Source organism: Macrotis lagotis, chromosome X, assembly GCF_037893015.1.
Source record: "Macrotis lagotis isolate mMagLag1 chromosome X, bilby.v1.9.chrom.fasta, whole genome shotgun sequence".
Classification (NCBI taxonomy): domain Eukaryota; kingdom Metazoa; phylum Chordata; class Mammalia; order Peramelemorphia; family Peramelidae; genus Macrotis; species Macrotis lagotis.
Genome location: NC_133666.1, coordinates 395,008,120 through 395,025,391, shown reverse-complemented (window position 1 = coordinate 395,025,391; position 17,272 = coordinate 395,008,120). Strand labels below are relative to the sequence as shown.

At 34.1% G+C, this 17,272-nt stretch overlaps 1 protein-coding gene across 1 annotated transcript in view; it reads left to right on the top strand.

The window, feature by feature from the left end:
* The first annotated feature begins 736 nt into the window (after nt 1-736).
* Nucleotides 737-17,272, top strand: part of STMN2 (stathmin 2) — a 42,034-nt gene continuing 25,498 nt past the window's right edge. The window contains exons 1-2 of the mRNA XM_074200833.1: nt 737-827; nt 6,871-7,043. Of these exons, the coding sequence (XP_074056934.1) occupies nt 746-827; nt 6,871-7,043 (255 nt within the window). The 5' untranslated portion in view covers nt 737-745. The remainder of the gene's footprint in view (nt 828-6,870; nt 7,044-17,272) is intronic.

Sequence of the window (17,272 nt, the reverse complement as noted above, 5' to 3'; positions counted from 1 at the left end):
GGATGCAAGGCATTGTGAAAAGCACTGTTAATAGAAACACAAAAATAGTCTGTGTCCTCAAGGAACTTACACTCTACTGATAAAATTGGAACCATTTTTTTTCAATTGAATAAATTAATAAAAAGAGGAATGTAGCAATAGCCTTCTGTTTTATGAGGATTTAGCCATAATCTACTAGGGATAGCAGTTTACTGCTGTTAGTTTCCCACAAAATGTATTAGAAAGACATGAATTCATTATATTCTCATATTGCCATATTTCTTATTCCTTCCAGAACAGAACATACTCTGCCATCCAGTGGCACTGGTGTCCTTACAGCTTAGCCTCCCAGTTTTCAAGTCTCAGACCAATCTAACCTTTTATAAGAACTCTTCCCTGTTCTCTCTTAATGCTAGAGCTTTCCCTCTTAGATTACCCTCAATTTATCATCTACATATCCTTAAAATTCCTAGTTGTTTCCATATTTCCTTGGGCTTAGACTGTGAGCTCCTAGAGAGCAGGGGTTTTTTTTCCCTTTTCTTTATCATCCTAATAGTTAGCACAGTCTAAGCGTAACACATAGAAGAACGTACTATAAAATGGCTTGTTTACTGACTGGCTATCTGAAAGATAGCAGTTTGATGTGCCAGGAATCATTCTACAAATAAATTAACAAGTAGACTTTTAAAGACAGAGAATTTGAAAATGAAAATTCATTCACACCATTTTTGTTGTTTTTTTTTTAATTTCAGCCTACAAGGAAAAAATGAAGGAGCTGTCCATGCTGTCACTGATCTGCTCTTGTTTTTATCCTGAACCTCGCAACATCAACATCTATACATATGATGGTGAGTAGCCTATGGCAAAAGTTACTCTGCTTCCTAGATCATTGAGAAGCCTGGGAAATCATTCATTTCTTTGTCCCATTTTCAACTATAATTAAATCAATACTCTATAAATCTCAAAATTGATTTACTGTTTCTAGGCTATTAGCACTTATTGATTGCCTATAGCTTGTTGCATTTTGTGTTTGGTTCTAATAATATCACATTAAAGCCTCATCAGAAGCAGAACTGCATTGTTACTAGCAACTGCTCCGGCTAAATTAACCACAATAATCCTATCTGAATAGCATCAAGGAATGCTCCCACTTTTTAATGTCAGTCTATCTATCTCTCTATAGCTCCATCTCCATCTGTCTAAGTTTATCTCTTTGTCATCTATTTGTCCCTATTTCTATCTGTCTCTATTTGTCTCTATCACTCTAACCATTCATCCTTTTATTAATTATTTGTTCTAAGTAGTTTATTAATCCATAATTAGAGTGACCCCCATGTTCAAGAACAAACTTTTCACTGCAAATGCAAAATGAGGAAATCCTCAGTAAAAACTATTTAGTCTTTGAAAAATGCTCAAATATATTTTGATTATTAGTGCAGAAAGCTGGTAGGGACCCACAAGAAAATTAGTTTCATTTAAACAGGAGTTCATATTTGGGGTCCATGGATCCCCAAGCAGCCCAGAGAAACTTTATGGGATGAAGAGACTCAGGAATTTGGATGGAAAAATACTTCTTTATTTCAATAAAATTGCTTCCTCTATAATTATACATACTTTATTTTTTGTACCTAAAATCATTATTCCAGGAAGCAGTCAAAAAAGGATTTCAGCAGACTGCCAAAGGACTCACCAATCCAGAGAGTTACCCAAATAAAGAGAGTTGGAGGAAACCCAACCATCAATAGGTTTTAATTCTTTAATTGCAAATGCATTGCTTAATCTCACCTCAATAGTCATGAAATTCAAAATAATCTATTCAACCAGATTGCTTGAACTAGTCTAAAACATAGACATCTTAAGTGAAGGTAAAGAGGCCCACATCCTATATTACTACTCTCCCTTGTTTTTTTAAAACTTAATATTGGGGCCGACTTTTTTCTTCATCTATCACATTATTCATTATCCTGTTGAGAATTCTATCAATGGTAGAACATTCATAATAAGTGCTAACTAGCTGCTTTGTTTGGAAATAACATCTAAGTTAAGAACACATATCTGTTTCAAATCTATTTTGAAACAGAATTTTAAAGATAGAAGGAACCTGAGAAATCATTTTACTTCATTTTATAAATGAGAAAACTAAAGCTTAGAGAGGGATCCTGACTTACCTAATGCCCAACTTCAAGGTGATAACAAAGCTAGAACAAGGATTGGGGTTTCATTTATTTATTCAACAAAAAAATAAAAATCTACTATGTGTAAGGGACAATGCTAGGTACTAATGGGAAAAAAAATCTCCTGATTATGAGTCCTAATCCTATATAGTACATTAACTTCCCCATGCCACTTCCACAACTATACCTTCACTTTCATCAAATAGTCAAGAAGAATTTTATTTTTATGTAAATGTGTGTTAATTTATTCCTTCCTATCTAAAATAGCTATAGACAGAGACATAGATAAGTTTTTCAGTGAAAACTTCATATTTTCAAAAAGAACTTGAAACCTCATCATTACTCCTAGTCAACATTCCCTAAATAAAAATAGGAGAATATTCTCTTAATTTTAGGGGGAGGGAACTTAATTGTTAACTTAATTAATTTATAAGATTTCTTATTGTATTTGTCCATGAGGCTTCTAAATATTTGACATCCTTGATGCATGGCACAAAATCTCTTGTGGCACATTAAAAAATTCTTCCAGAATTGCAAGTTATTTGTATATCTACTATTCAGCCAACACAAGGACATTAAGAATTAGAGCCATTCATCAGTTCATTTGCAGATGCTTTAATTTAGTAACAACTGCTGAAACAGGAGGCTTAAGAACTAACCCCTACCCTAATCAAAATACCAGAGTTCGATCCTCATTGGATATTAGAACACAGTATTTATTTCTAACGGTTTATGTAGGGAACTCTTCCAGTGGACACACTTAAGGAGGATCTAGTCATCTCTTAAGAAGGAATTCTTACTAGCCTTTCAAGGAGACTGCTCTTGGATAATTTTAAAGTAAACAGGGATATTAACAAACATTGCTAAATATGGCATGCAAAGGTTAAGAAATGAGCACAATAACAAGGAGGAAAAATCTCAGGGGACTGGAATAAAAGATACAATTTATAGCAATATGTAAATGTATATGATGCATAAGAAAGGAACTTCATTTTACATAAGGACTTTTCCATTATTGTGAAGAATTAACAAATATCAATCCTTCCTTATCAAAATGTAACTAATTCCCCTAATACATGAATATTTTGTACTAATTTTTCTCTGTTTTAGGCATCAGTTAACTAAGATATATATATATATATATATATATATATATATATACTTAAACTTATGAAATAACATTCATAAACTTTCATATAAATAGTATATACACATACAAACATGGTTTCCAAAAAGTCCTATAGTGCAGTTTTAAGCTTAAAACTAAATTAAACTTAAACTTGAAATTGAACTGTTTTGAAACACTATAGGTATTAATTTTCAAGTTATTAGCATCATGAGACTGATTAACAGTCCATCTCACAAGCCTGACATGTACTTTCTCCTTTATTCTACGTTGGAGTCCCTCTTTCCTTTAAGAAACAGTTAAAGTATCCGGTCTCAGACACTAGCTGTTTGGCCTTGGGCAAGCCACTTAACCCCATTTGCCTTGCAAAAACCTAAAAAATAAAATAAGAAAGGACTTTAAAAAATTTTTAAAAATTAAAAAAAAAGAAGCAGTTAAAGTATCATTTTCTTCTTGAAGGTTTTCCTGATAACTATGCACAAATACACACATGCACAAACACACACACACACAAACACAAACACCTCGCTCCAACATTACTTTGTATAAAGCTGTTTTTATTCAATTTATATTTATACCACATACATTATTCATACTTGTCTCACTCATTAGAATTTGAGATCCTGTAGAGTGGGGATAATTTTATTCTTTTTATTTATAACCCCAGAGCACCTGAATGTTAAGAGAGGTAGCTCAGGAAGATCTGAGTTCAAATTTGATCTCAGACAGTAATCTGTTACACAACATCACACAAGTTACTTAACCTCTATTTTTCTCAGCTATAATATAGAGAAGATGATAATACCTACCATACAGGGTTGTTGTGAGAATGAAATCATATTTGTAAAATGCCTGGCATGTAGTAGCTACTTAAGTTTGTGTTGACTGATAAATTAACAAAAAGTTACTATACATAGATTTCCAGTTTTTTGAAGAATTAGGATGTAATCAGATCCATTCAGCACTAAAAATCTTATAGAACCTTTTAATTTAATTTTTCATTGAAAATTCAGAAGACATTGGTCATAAAATATCACATATCTCTAGTCATCACTATGAACATAGTAGATCATTGTTCTGTCAAAGTGTAAAATGTCCAATTACTAAACACACCCTAACAAAGTGTTTATTATGAATCATAGGTTATGTCAATAAAGTCAGACCTATGTAATCACAGATACAAATAATTTGGAGAAGTTTTCATTCACAAAGGAAAGAATGATAGACTAAAATCAACACTGTGAAGTTTAACAGTGATAAATGTAAAATTTTGTACTTATATAAATTTATTTGCATAAATTTAAAATTAGACACAGTTTCACAGCAGGTCATGTGAAAGAAGTCATAAGATGCATAACTGTGTGATAGGGAGTTAATTCAATCTCAGGAAGCATTGATAGATTCATAGTAACCAAATGAAAGGCAGTAATGGTTTTATGAACTATCCTAGTTAGAAATAACCAAGTGAAGGGTATAGTTCTGGACACTATCATTTAAGAGTAGACTGGCAAACCAAAGTGTCCAAAGGAGGGCAATCAGGAGAGAATATAAACCATTTCATATGAGGAATGCATAACAACAATGAAGCTATTTAGCCCTGAAAAGAGAAGTATTTGAGATGATGTCAAAGCCATCTTCAATTATTTGAGGGACTATCGTGTAAAAAAGGGAACAAATAGAGTCTTTCCCAGACTGCAGAACCAAATGAAAGTTTCAAGGAAATATATTTAGAGTAGAATATGAGGCAGAACTTCCCAAAACTTCCCCAAAAAGATTGAATTGATGCTTAAAGGATTGAGTTTCTTTATCAGTAGAAGTATTCAATAAGAAGTTGAATTAATTAATAAGAAATTTGGGCTGGGTGACTTTTGAGATCCCATGTCTCTCTTATACCACTAAATAAGTGAGAAAAATATCAAAAATATCAAAAAATAGAATAAATTCCCTCAAGATGTAATCAATCCAAATAAATAAATAAATGAATGAATAAGTAGGAAGACAGATGTTAAATAAATGAACAAATTATAATATAGCATAAGTTATACAATTAAATACAAAATATATTCACATTCTATATAATAGAATGAGATGAGAGTCAGTGTGGTTTATTTGGGATGTGTATGAAGTATATCTTTAAAAAAAAGCAATGAATTGCCTCATAAAGGATTGAGGTCTTGTTTCCCAAAAATATTTGATCAGAAACTGAATTACTGCCTCTTAGAGATATGGTAAAAGTCATTATTTATCCTAATTATAATCAAAAAGATTTTGGCTTAAATCCTGCCTCAGACATGTATTAGTTCCATGACCATAGGAAATTAAGCTCTCAGAGCCCCAAGCACTGATCTTCTAAGACTACTCAGTCTCAGATATTTAATCTGTTAAAATGAAGGAATTGTACTTATGACTTAAAATCCTGTCCAGTTCCCCATCTATGATTTCAATGTCCTAAGTTACCAAGAAATCACTAATTTACATTGGTGGTGAGGAATGATCCCAATTGACCTTCATCACAAATGAAGTAGGCTGTACTGTTGTCCTCATTTTATAAATGAGTAAACTGAGGCAGACAGAGGTTAAGTAACTTGTCCAGGGTTATCTAGACAGATCTCAGGTCACATTTGAAGTCAAGTCTTTCCAACTCCAGATCCAGAGCAGTGTCATCCAGCTGTCTGACAAGATTTGACTCAATGGCAGTACTTAATTCTGATGAAATCACGTCTGAATTCCATATACAAATACAGATATAAATATATAATTGAATATTATTTGGAAATTATAAAATTGATTTGAATCTTAGTATTTTATTAATGTAATAAGCACATATCCCTCTATTATATCCCTTGATTGATTAATTGATGAAGATGATTGGTACTTAAGAAGGTAAGGTATTAAGGAATAAGAATAAATTGCTGCAGTAAATGAAAGTTCAGGTTAATACAAATAATGGAGTGAGGGAAAAGACACTTTAAAAAGCAGAATAAGATGAAAAATCTGAGGACTAGGGAGGTCAAGGACTAGGGAGGTCAAGTGACTTGCTCTCTGGTTCCAATAAATATGCTTGTAATTCCCAGACTCTGCATATTAGAATGCCTAATTAATTTTATTTAAGAAGTGGTCTTAAGATGTTTCCAGTCATGACAATTACCAAAGAGCAAATTTATGCTACTTCATCTTCATGAAGTGGCTCATATTTATTCCTTAGGCAAATAAACAAAATTAAACACCATGTAAGAACAGGGCTTTCTTCTAAGTGGGCCTCCTACTAACCTACTCCCCTTAAATCCTGTCATCTTTCTGTAAAGCTATAAATATTTATCTTGGTCAAATGGATTCATAATTATGCCATGTGGATTTATATTTCTAGAACATCACATAGAAAATCTCAGGGCCCCTTCTGTTCCAGTTCAAATTCAAATGTCCCCATTTGCCCTTTGTAGGTCAGATTTTTTATAAAGCATAAACTTTACATAAAGATAAAGTGCTAGATGAATGTGAATTATTATTATTAATGCTATCATAATCATCAAAATTATTTTCTTTTTCCTGCTATACATCCTCAAAATTTTCTGCTCTACATTCATTTCTCAGATATGGAAGTGAAGCAGATTAACAAACGAGCTTCTGGCCAGGCCTTTGAGCTGATCCTAAAGCCACCATCTCCAGTGTCAGAAGCTCCACGAACTTTAGCATCTCCTAAGAAGAAAGATGTGTCTCTGGAGGAGATCCAGAAGAAGCTGGAAGCTGCAGAGGAAAGAAGAAAGGTATATTTAAACATTTTAAACACCCATTATTTTCCTCCACACATCCTACTGGCTCCTACTGCAATTCATTTTGAGATTTTCAGATAATCTTCTCAAAGACTAATGGGGGTAAATGGTTGTGCCTTGGGCTAGTGAACTCCAGATCTTAATTGGCGATTTGTTTCACTTAAGAAAAGTAACATTTCATTCCATTATGAGTGTTTTTCCTTAAATCATAGCATTCAAAGTCACTTGAGGCATGGCCGTTGCACTCAAGGACAGGGGGTCATTATGAGTTTTCTGTTACTGAAGGCTACTTTGATGGGGAGGGAAAGGGGGAAGTATAAAAGGGTGGAGTCAAGATATAGCCATTGACCTCTTAAGGAAAATGGAGAAAAATTGGCAGGTGGGGAGATGTGTACAACAAGAAACTGCCCAGGGGCAATGATTTGATGACTTCATGCTAGTTTGAACACTGATAATCTATGCACACACCATGGGATCATACAGGCTCACATATTTAGAGCTGGAAGAGTCCTTAAACATTTTCCTCTTCCAAGTGCCTCCTTTAGCCATTAACTGGTAAGATTCACTGTAGCATTTATTAAGAACCTATTGTGTAGGGGGCCGCTAGGTGGCGCAGTGGATAGAGAACTGGCCTTGGAGTCAGGAGTACCTAGGTTCAAATCTGACCTCAGATGCTTAATAATTACCTAGCCGTATAGCCTTGGGCAAGCCACTTAACCCCATTGCCTTAAAAAAAAAATCTAAAAAAAAAGAACCTATTGTGTGCTCAACTGTGAGCTAAGAACTAATAAATAGCTTTAAAAGGAACAAGAAGCAATATCCCTGCTCTACTTTTGCTTAAAGGAGAAAAGTCAAATACAAATATGCACAAATAAATAAACAAATAAATAAATAGAAATGAATACACTGAAACCAAAACTAAGTGGAGAATCCACAGATTAGAGTTTTCTGGCTATTTGAGATTTCTTAACCAACAAATTCTTCTGTTGCTGAAAATTTTCTTAAAAAATCAGGCTTCTTCCTTACTTCATCAATTATACTCTTGTATACCATTTTATCTATTATTGGGACCTGAAGTTCTCATATTGACTCCAAGATCACAAATCTAAAACCAATGATGACTTTGTGGTGTTAGTGTAGCAATGAGCCTGAATCTACACTAAACCAAGGAAACTCCATGGCAATGTATTTTGGTCAATTAATTTATGTTGTTCATTTTGTTGTCTTTTCTATCTTCCTCCTAAAAGTGGAGTGCAAATCATAATTCGAGTTCATTGTGAATTCAGATTTATTAAAGATTCACTGAGCTTAAACCAAAAATTCTCTAATTTTTTGTTCTCAAACCCCCTTTAAACTTTTTTAAATGATTTGAGCATGCCCACATAATTTTCATTTATTTATCACAAAAACTAAAATTTCTTAGTATTATTATAAAAAAATGGCCTTGACCTTTTATATCCCCAGAAAAGCATCACAGGTGCTTCTATATGTCCACACTTTGAAAACTGCTGGGTTAAACTGTGAAAACTGTTGATTTTTTTGATCAACATTACAGAATATCACCTTTGGTGCCCATTGGTATCTACAGGTAAGTAAACTAAAGTAGAGGGAAATCAGGAACAGACCTGAAGCATAGGAAATCAAAGCAATAGTTTATCATAATTAATAGTTATATATCATTTTTACAAAAACTATCTTATTTGATAGTTTTTGCAACTCTCAGATTTATATTATTCTCATTTTACAGATTAAAAAATTCAGTCACAGGTCACATGGCTAACAGGTGGTATGAATAGGAGTTACACAAAATTTGGTCTTCCAACACCAAGTCCACAATCTTCCCACTGCCTTTTTACCATTCCCCCAAATACTTTACTCATATGGTTGGTGCTTTGAAGATACAAACCACTTTCATATTTTTAATCTACACATTCTAGACCCAGAGTTCTTATGGTTGCTGTTGCCTCCATTTGATTTCTGCAAGGCATCAAAATATGGGGGGGGGGGGAGCACCAAATCAATGAAGTCAATGTAAAATGGTTTGGATACTCTTGTAAGAAGTCCCCTAGCAGCTAGTTCTAAGTGAATAAATGATAGGTTCTGGAACATTCTCTCCACCCCAGCAGTCATATCAATATGAGCAATTTAATTGGACTGGAAATTTACAATTTGGCTCAAAATGTCTCATCAACTGGAATGATGGTGCCAATGAATAACTCATTATAGAATCCTATAAAATCTTTATGTTCATTTCATTTTCTCCCACCTGTCTGAATTATTTATTAGGAAAAAGTCACTATAGATTATATCCTCATGGCAAAGTTTTAATTAGCAGAAAGTTCAGCTAATTAATAGGAAATGCTATCCTTCTTAAAATCATTAATTGATTTTTTTCACTCTTAGATTACACTGAGTTAATTAGATTAGTGTTCTTGGGGGGGGGAAGCATTAAATTCTCATTAAAGAGACTACAGCTGGGCTTCTGTTTTTGGAAAAGCTGTATTCTTCTTCCTCCTTTCCAAAGAAATTAGAATTCAGATTTGGGGTTCAGAGATACTCATCTTTGAGGTTGCTTCTTCTGCCTCCCAGTTCCATTCAATGGAATGATTTTGTGGTTTTTCTCTATTCAGAACTGAAGAAGATAATTAAGGCAAATTATGTGAGTTATTCAATGTTTCAGGTTATTTTTAATATGCCTTAGGAAAGAGGGGGCTTTATGCTTGCATTGCTCAGATTGACCTTTTGCATTGAGCCCATTACTTTAAAAGTAATGCCATGGAGAGCAGATGCTATAGCCTAAGAGTCAGTGAGGTCAGGTTACAAGTCCTCCCTCTATCATATAATGCCTATGTGACCCTGGGCATATCACTGAGCCTCTCTCAATACATCCTAGCAAGCGGTCTAAGATTATAACTTGTCAAAAAAAAAAATCCTACCTAAGAAATACAATGTTGGGGGCGGCTAGGTGGCACAGTAGATAAAGCACCGGCCTGGAGTCAGGAGTACCTGGGTTCAAATCCGGTCTCAGACACTTAATAATTACCTAGCTTTGTGGCCTTGGGCAAGCCCCTTTGCATTGCAAAAAAAACTAAAAAAAAAAATACAATATTGATAATTAAAGGAGAACATAGTAAGTTATATAAACACATTTTATTCTAATTCCTCTTTGACCACTTTTCTTGGGAAATGACACCCTAAACCTTGATTCCAACAAAGATACAAAGAGATTTAGATTTATTCTAAATTATGCAAATTCTGAAAGTAAATAAAATACCATCATCTCCATTGCAATAAAAAATCAAGAAGATCTTCAGTTACTAATTGAATGGAGAGTCACTATCAGGAATAGTCTTCTTGCAGGCTTAAGTTTAGTGAATATTATTTTCTGCAGTGCTGTATTTTCTGCACTAATTTAATTCCATAATTTTTCTTTATGTTAGTTACAGAAAAAAGTTTGTGGGGTCTTGAGCTGTTGAATATAATAGAGAGTTATCAAATATAAGATGCATAACAATAAACCTAAAGCTATATATATATATATATATATATATATATATATATATATATATATAAAGATTATCCCTTGCTGAGTACTTGCAGGTTTGCATCAGTAAGAAGCATTTTCTAAGTACTCGAAATTTCTTATGCCAATAAGATCTGTGGTATTTTTCTAAAAGAAAGGAAGAATAACAACAATCATAATAATAAGTAGCACTTTAAGAACTGCAAATTACTTGATAAATATTAACTATGGAGGGGTAAAGGCTATTATTCTCATTATACAGATGAAGAAATTGAGACTTGAGAGAGGTTAAATGACTTGGTACATTTTTTCCACAATATAGGAAGAAAAGAATTTATATTTTATTTAAGGAATCATAGATGCGCTAGTTTGAATGAAGAGGGGGAAAGAGGACAGGATGTGCTTATGAAAAATAAAGATTAGTGGGAAATTAGTAGAGATGTAGGAGTATTTAAAAGATAGTCTGGGGAGTTTAGATTTTTTTGATGAAGACAATAAGGAACCTTTAAAGAACCTTTAAAGTTTTGTCTTTTTAGCAAAAAAAAAGACAATTACACAGCAAATGTTTTCAGGACATGATTTGTTAGTGGCAAATGGGGGGGGGGGGAGATTAAACATAGGGAGATTTCTCAGAAGGCTAGTAAAATACCTCAGCTGAAATACGATGAAGAGCCAGACCAGACTTAGGATGGACAGCAAGATGCAATGCAAAGAAACAGTAATTTTGACATCCTAGATATGGCAGGTTCTCCTACTTACCCAGTGCAATCTAGAACAAGTAACTTTATTGAGCAGAACTGCAGTGTTCTCAACTGTAAAATGAAAGAGTTGAATCAAAAGTCTCTTTCAGTCCTAAAGACCTAAAGAATTGAAAGAGAGGCAGATGAAAGAATTACAATGCAAGGAAGGACTAATATAATTTGACAGCTGACTGTATGTGGGACCGAGAAAGGATCTAGCTTGTGCAGAGTGGATATTTGGAAGAGGAAAGATTATGAGTGTACATATGATGCAGGTTAGAAATATCCAAAAAGCAATTAGATAAAGGAGACTAAATCTCAAGAGGAAAGGTTAGGGAGAGTCTCTTTGCTCCATAGAAAGGGCACATAAACTTCTGAAAATCACATTTCCCTCTTGACAGAGTAGGTTAATTATGTCCTTGAATACTAGAGAGGTAATGTGCTGTTGGCTTTTTAAATAGATTTTTATTGATCTCTTTTGTTTTTTTCATCACCCACATTTCCTAATATATTCATTCCTCTTCCTTACTCTGCCAGAAAAATCATTCTTTGTAACAGAATTATAAAGGCGAAAAATTCAACTCAGCAAAACTAACCAATATCAAAAAAAAGTCTGACTTATGTTGTCTTCTACACATATAGTCATTTTCTGTAAAGACATGGGTAGAAGAGGTAAGGCAATGGAATTGGGGGGAAGTCATTTCCACTCTCTGAGCCTCAGTTTCCTCATCTATAAAATGACAACATTGAACTAAATCTCTAATGACAGAATATTCAAAGGTAAATGGAAATGCAGAGAAGCAAATATTAGCTTAATACTAGGGGAAAACCTCATAGCATCTAAAACCATCCAAAAGTGCAATGAACTGGACATGAGATAATGAGTTCTCCTATTTTACCATTTTACCTGTATGACTACTTGTTCTGTGAATCAATGAGAGTGACTACCACAGACCCAGTCTCCTGATAGGGAGCGATAAACCGGCATCCCCTAGGGGGCACCAGAATACCTCTTCACCCTTAATCAACATTAGTCAAACACAGCCAGGACTTGACAGTCTTATGCACTCCCAGGCTGCAGAAGGATAGCGTCTTCTGATTTGCCCCCACTCAGCAACCCGTGTGTTGCCTCCTTAAGTGAGAGTTTGAACCAGTTCAAACTCATGCTTCCACTCAGAAATTTCTTTCTAATTCAGATATTCCAAAAAAGCAGGAGAGGAAACTTCTATTTTCTTCTAAATGTATTAGTTTTCTAAACCAAACAAGATCCCTATTACAATATAAACAATTTCCACAATTCTGAAGCCAATTGCTTATAACACTAATTTCATGGATGACATTCCAGATGGAAGTAAAATTAAATTCCAAAAATAGATATGTCTAATATACTGAAGTAGAATCCTGCATATAGAAATCAGACATAATTAAAGTGAAATGATTATTTATCAATGACCAAAAAATAAAACTCTAGTAAGCACCATTTTTTTAGTCACCATGAGGGTAGGATGAAACAAAGAAGTAACAATTACAGACACTGCCCACATGAAATTGCCTTCTAGTTGAAAAGCAAAGATTTGCCCATATAAAAATTTAATTAAACTTAATATAAGGCAGCATTTTAATTTTAGACCCCTAGTATGGTTAGGTTCTGGGGACTTAACAGAAGTAGACCTTACAGGAAGGGTACATCTGCAGAAACAAACCAGTGGGGAAAAGAATCTAAACTAGGGAACCTGCAGATAATACAGAAACAAGACATTCTATCTGAAGCAAAATGTTTCTGGAGAGAAGATATGGTAGATAAGAATGGAAAGATGGTTTGATGCCAAATTGTACAGAACCCTGAATATGTGTTTGAATTTTATCTTATAGACCATGGATAGTATGTTTGAAGGGTTATGGTTTTGTTTTATTTTGTTTGGCAAGAATGTGCAAGGTTCTATGTTATATCTCACCTGGTCAGAGTGTGTAGGAGTGAGTGGAATTTGGAGGAAGCAAAAGAGAGTAGATACTACAGAAAGGCTAATAAAGAGCCCTTTGCAATAGTCAGTGTATAAAGTGGGAAAAGCCTTAACTAGGATAGTAGTTGTAGAAAAAAAAGAAAGATATTTCTGTAAGAAACACAGAAAAGAAAGAATAGATACAACTTAATAGCTGAACTGATATATGAAACCATGAGACTTCCATTATAAAGTGTTATAAAATCAGGAAAGAGACCACACTAGTTTGGAATGATGGTTTGATGTATCATCACAATAACTGTTATCATTTATAAAACATTTTAATGTTTGCAAAGCACTTATGTTGAAACAATTAAGGAGCAAGATGTGAAAGAGAAAAAGCTTGGCTCAATTTTAAGAAATATTCCTAATGATTTGAGCAACCCAAAATGAAACAGGCTACCCAGAAGGAAGTTCCCTGTCAGTGGAGGTTATGAAAAAGGAGTTGCATGACCAATTGTAGGGTATGATATAATGGGGACTACTCTCCAGGACAATCTGGACTAAATGACCCATGTCTTCCAGCTGTTACATTCTATGAATTTAAGACCTCTGATGTCCCTTCTGATTTTATTTTTGTCAAGTAGAAATTTTCAACAAGTAACAAAAGATGTAATATTATTGCTTAGGAGAAATTCAGCCAAGACTAAAGAGGGTAACCTTGCCCCCATCCCACACAGAGAGAAAATAGCTAAAGCCATGAAAAGGGAAGAAGAAAGCAGCAACAGAGAAGAGCAGAGGATTAAGGACAGAGATCTAAAGTGTGCTTCCATTGAGAGAATAACAAATAGGAGATGGCAAAAGAGACCAAGAAAATGTGTCAAAGGAGAGCAAAAATGGTTGAATGTCACAAAAATGAGTAAAGGAGAGCTCCAAAAGAAGAATGATCAACAGTGTCAAATATTGCAGGGATAAAGGAGAAGGTAGATAAATAGCATAGATTAGAACCAAATTGGGATGTGAGAAATCTTGGTTCTTTTCCCAACTCTATTGCTAACTGTGTGGTTTTAGTGAAGTCACAATATCTCTGGGTCCTGTTTTAAATTTATGTGACATGGTAGGTTTGTATTAGTTGATCTTTAAGATTTCTTCCAATACTAACATTTTGTTTTAATCAGATGAATGGGAAGTCATTGATCAACTCTGCTTCCCTTTCAACACCCTGAGAGTCAACAAAACTGAACAATCAGTGCCCCCATTCTAGATGGAGAATTAGGATAAGGAAAAAGAAAAAGAAGGGTCTGTCTTTAAATAATAATGTAAATTTAACTGATAAGATAGTAAATGCAATCCATTTGTGGTCTTACCTGGGTAGGGTAGCATGTACTAGGCATTAGGGATCTCTCAATGCAGCCTAAGATCACTTCACTTGAATTCTTTGGTTTTGTTTTGGTTTTCAGTTACTATATTATTCTGTTAACTCATATATTATAGTTTAAAACCCATATTTTAAGGTAATTACTGTCTAATCATGGTTTTTCCATATCATACTAGGGAAATTGATTTATTGAACCCATGTAAAACTTTGCATTTATCCCCATTAAATTTTACCTTATTAAAGTCAACCTATGCTCCAGCTTGTCTAGATCATTGGGAATTTTAACTCTGTGCTAGATCTTTCTTTCCACTTTGTGCCATCTTTTTTTTTAGAAAGATTTTATTTAGGGGGCAGTTAAGTGCCACAGTGGATAGAGCACCAGCCCTGGAGTAAGGAATACCTCAGTTCAAATCTAGCCTCAGACATTTAATAATTAACCTAATGTGTGGCCTTGGGCAAGCCACTTAACCTCATTTGCCTTGCAAAAAACAAAAAAAAAAGATTTTATTTATTTTGAGTTTTACAATTTTCCCCCCATTCTTGCTTCCCTCTGCCAACCCCCCACAGAAGGAATTCTGTTAGTCTTTACATTGTTTCCATGTATACATTGATCTAAGTTAAATGTGATGAGAGAAAAATAAAGTATAAGAGAAAGCATAATTACATAAGATAACAGGGTTTTTTTTTTTTCTAAATTAAAGGTAATAGTCTGGTCTTTGTTCAAACTCCACAATTCTTTCTCTGGATACAGATGGTATCCTCTATCACAGATAGCCCCCAAATTGTCCCTGATTGTTGCACTGATGGAATGGGAAAGTCCATCAAAGTTGATCATCACCCCCACATTGCTGTTAGCTTGTACAATGTTTTCTGCTTCTGCTCATCTCACTCAGCATCAGTTCATGCAAATCTTTCCAGGTTTCCCTGAATTCCCATCCCTCCTCGTTTCTAATAGAACAATAGTGTTCCATGACATACATATACCACAGTTTGTTAAGCCATTCCCCAATTGAAGGATATTCACTTAATTTCCAATTCTTTGCCACCACAAACAGGGCTGCTATGAATATTTTTGTACAAGTGATGTTTTTACCCTTTTTCATTATTTCTTCAGGATATAGACCCAGGAGTGGTATTGCTGGATCAAAGGGTATGCACATTTTATTGCCCTTTCAGCATAATTCCAAATTACTCTCCAGAAAGGTTGTCTGAGTTCACAGCTCCACCAACACCGCATCAGTGTCCCAGATTTTTCAAATTCCTTCCAACATTGACCATTGTCCTTTCTGGTCATATTGGCCAGTCTGAGAGGTGTGAGGTGGTACCTCAGAGATGCTTTAACTTTCATGTCTCTAATAAGTAATGATTTAGAGCAATTTTTCATATGACTGTGGATCACTTTGATTTCCTCATCTATAAATTGCCTTTGCATATCCTTTGACTATTTTGCAATTGGGAAAATGACTTGTTTTTTAGAAAATTTGACTCAGGTCTCTGTATATTTTAGAAATGAGTCCTTTGTCAAAAATACTAATTGTAAAAATTGTTTCCCAATTTACATTTCTTTTGATCTTAGCTACAGTCATTTTGCCTGTGCAAAAGCTTTTTAATTTAACATAATCAAAATTATCTAGTTTGGTTTTAATGATATTATCCATCTCTTCCTTGGTCATAAAAATGCTTCCCTTTCCATAGATATGACAGGTAAACTACTCCTTGATCTTCTAGTTTGCTTATATTTTTTTGTCTAAATCCTGTATTCATTTTGATCTTATCTTGGTCTAATCTAAGTTTCTTCCATACTAACTTCCAATTTTCCCAACAGATTTACTGAAAGAGAGAGTTTTTATCCCAATAGCTGGCCTCTTTGAGTTTATGAAACAACAGATTACTATAATCATTTCCTGCTATTGCACCTATTCCACTGACCCACCACTTTATTTCTTAGCCAATACCAGACAGTTTTGATGACTGACGCTTTATAATAAAACTTTAGATCTGGTAAGGCTAAGCCACCTTCTTTCGTACTTCTTTCATTGACTCCCTCGAAATTCTTGACTTTTTATTTCTCTGTATGAATTTACTCACAACTTTTTGTAACTCATTAAAGTAATTTTTTTTGGAATTTTGATTGGTAGGGCACTAAACAGGTAGTTTAGTTTTGGTAGAATTGTCATTTTTATTGTATTAGCTCAACCTATCCATGAGCAGTTCATGTTTGCCCAGCTATTTAAATCTGATTTTATTTGTGTAAGAAGTATTTTATAATTGTTTTCAAAAAGTTTTTGAGTCTACTTTGGCAAATAGAATCCCAGGTATTTTATATTTGTCTGAGGTTACTTTGAGTGAGATGTCTCTTTCTAGCTCTTTCTGCTGCAACTTGCTAGTCATATATGTGTCTGTGTGTGTGTGTGTGTGTGTGTGTGTGTGTGTGTATAAATGTGGAGGATTTATGAGGGTTTATTTTATATCATGTGACTTTGCTAAAGTTGCTAATTATTTCTAGTAGGTTTTTTTAGATGATTTTTTGGGATTTTCTAGGAATACCATCATGTCATCTGCAAAAGAATGAGAGTTTTGTCTCTTCCTTCCCAATTCTAATTCCTTTTATGCCATCTTCAGATTTGATAATAATGCTATTT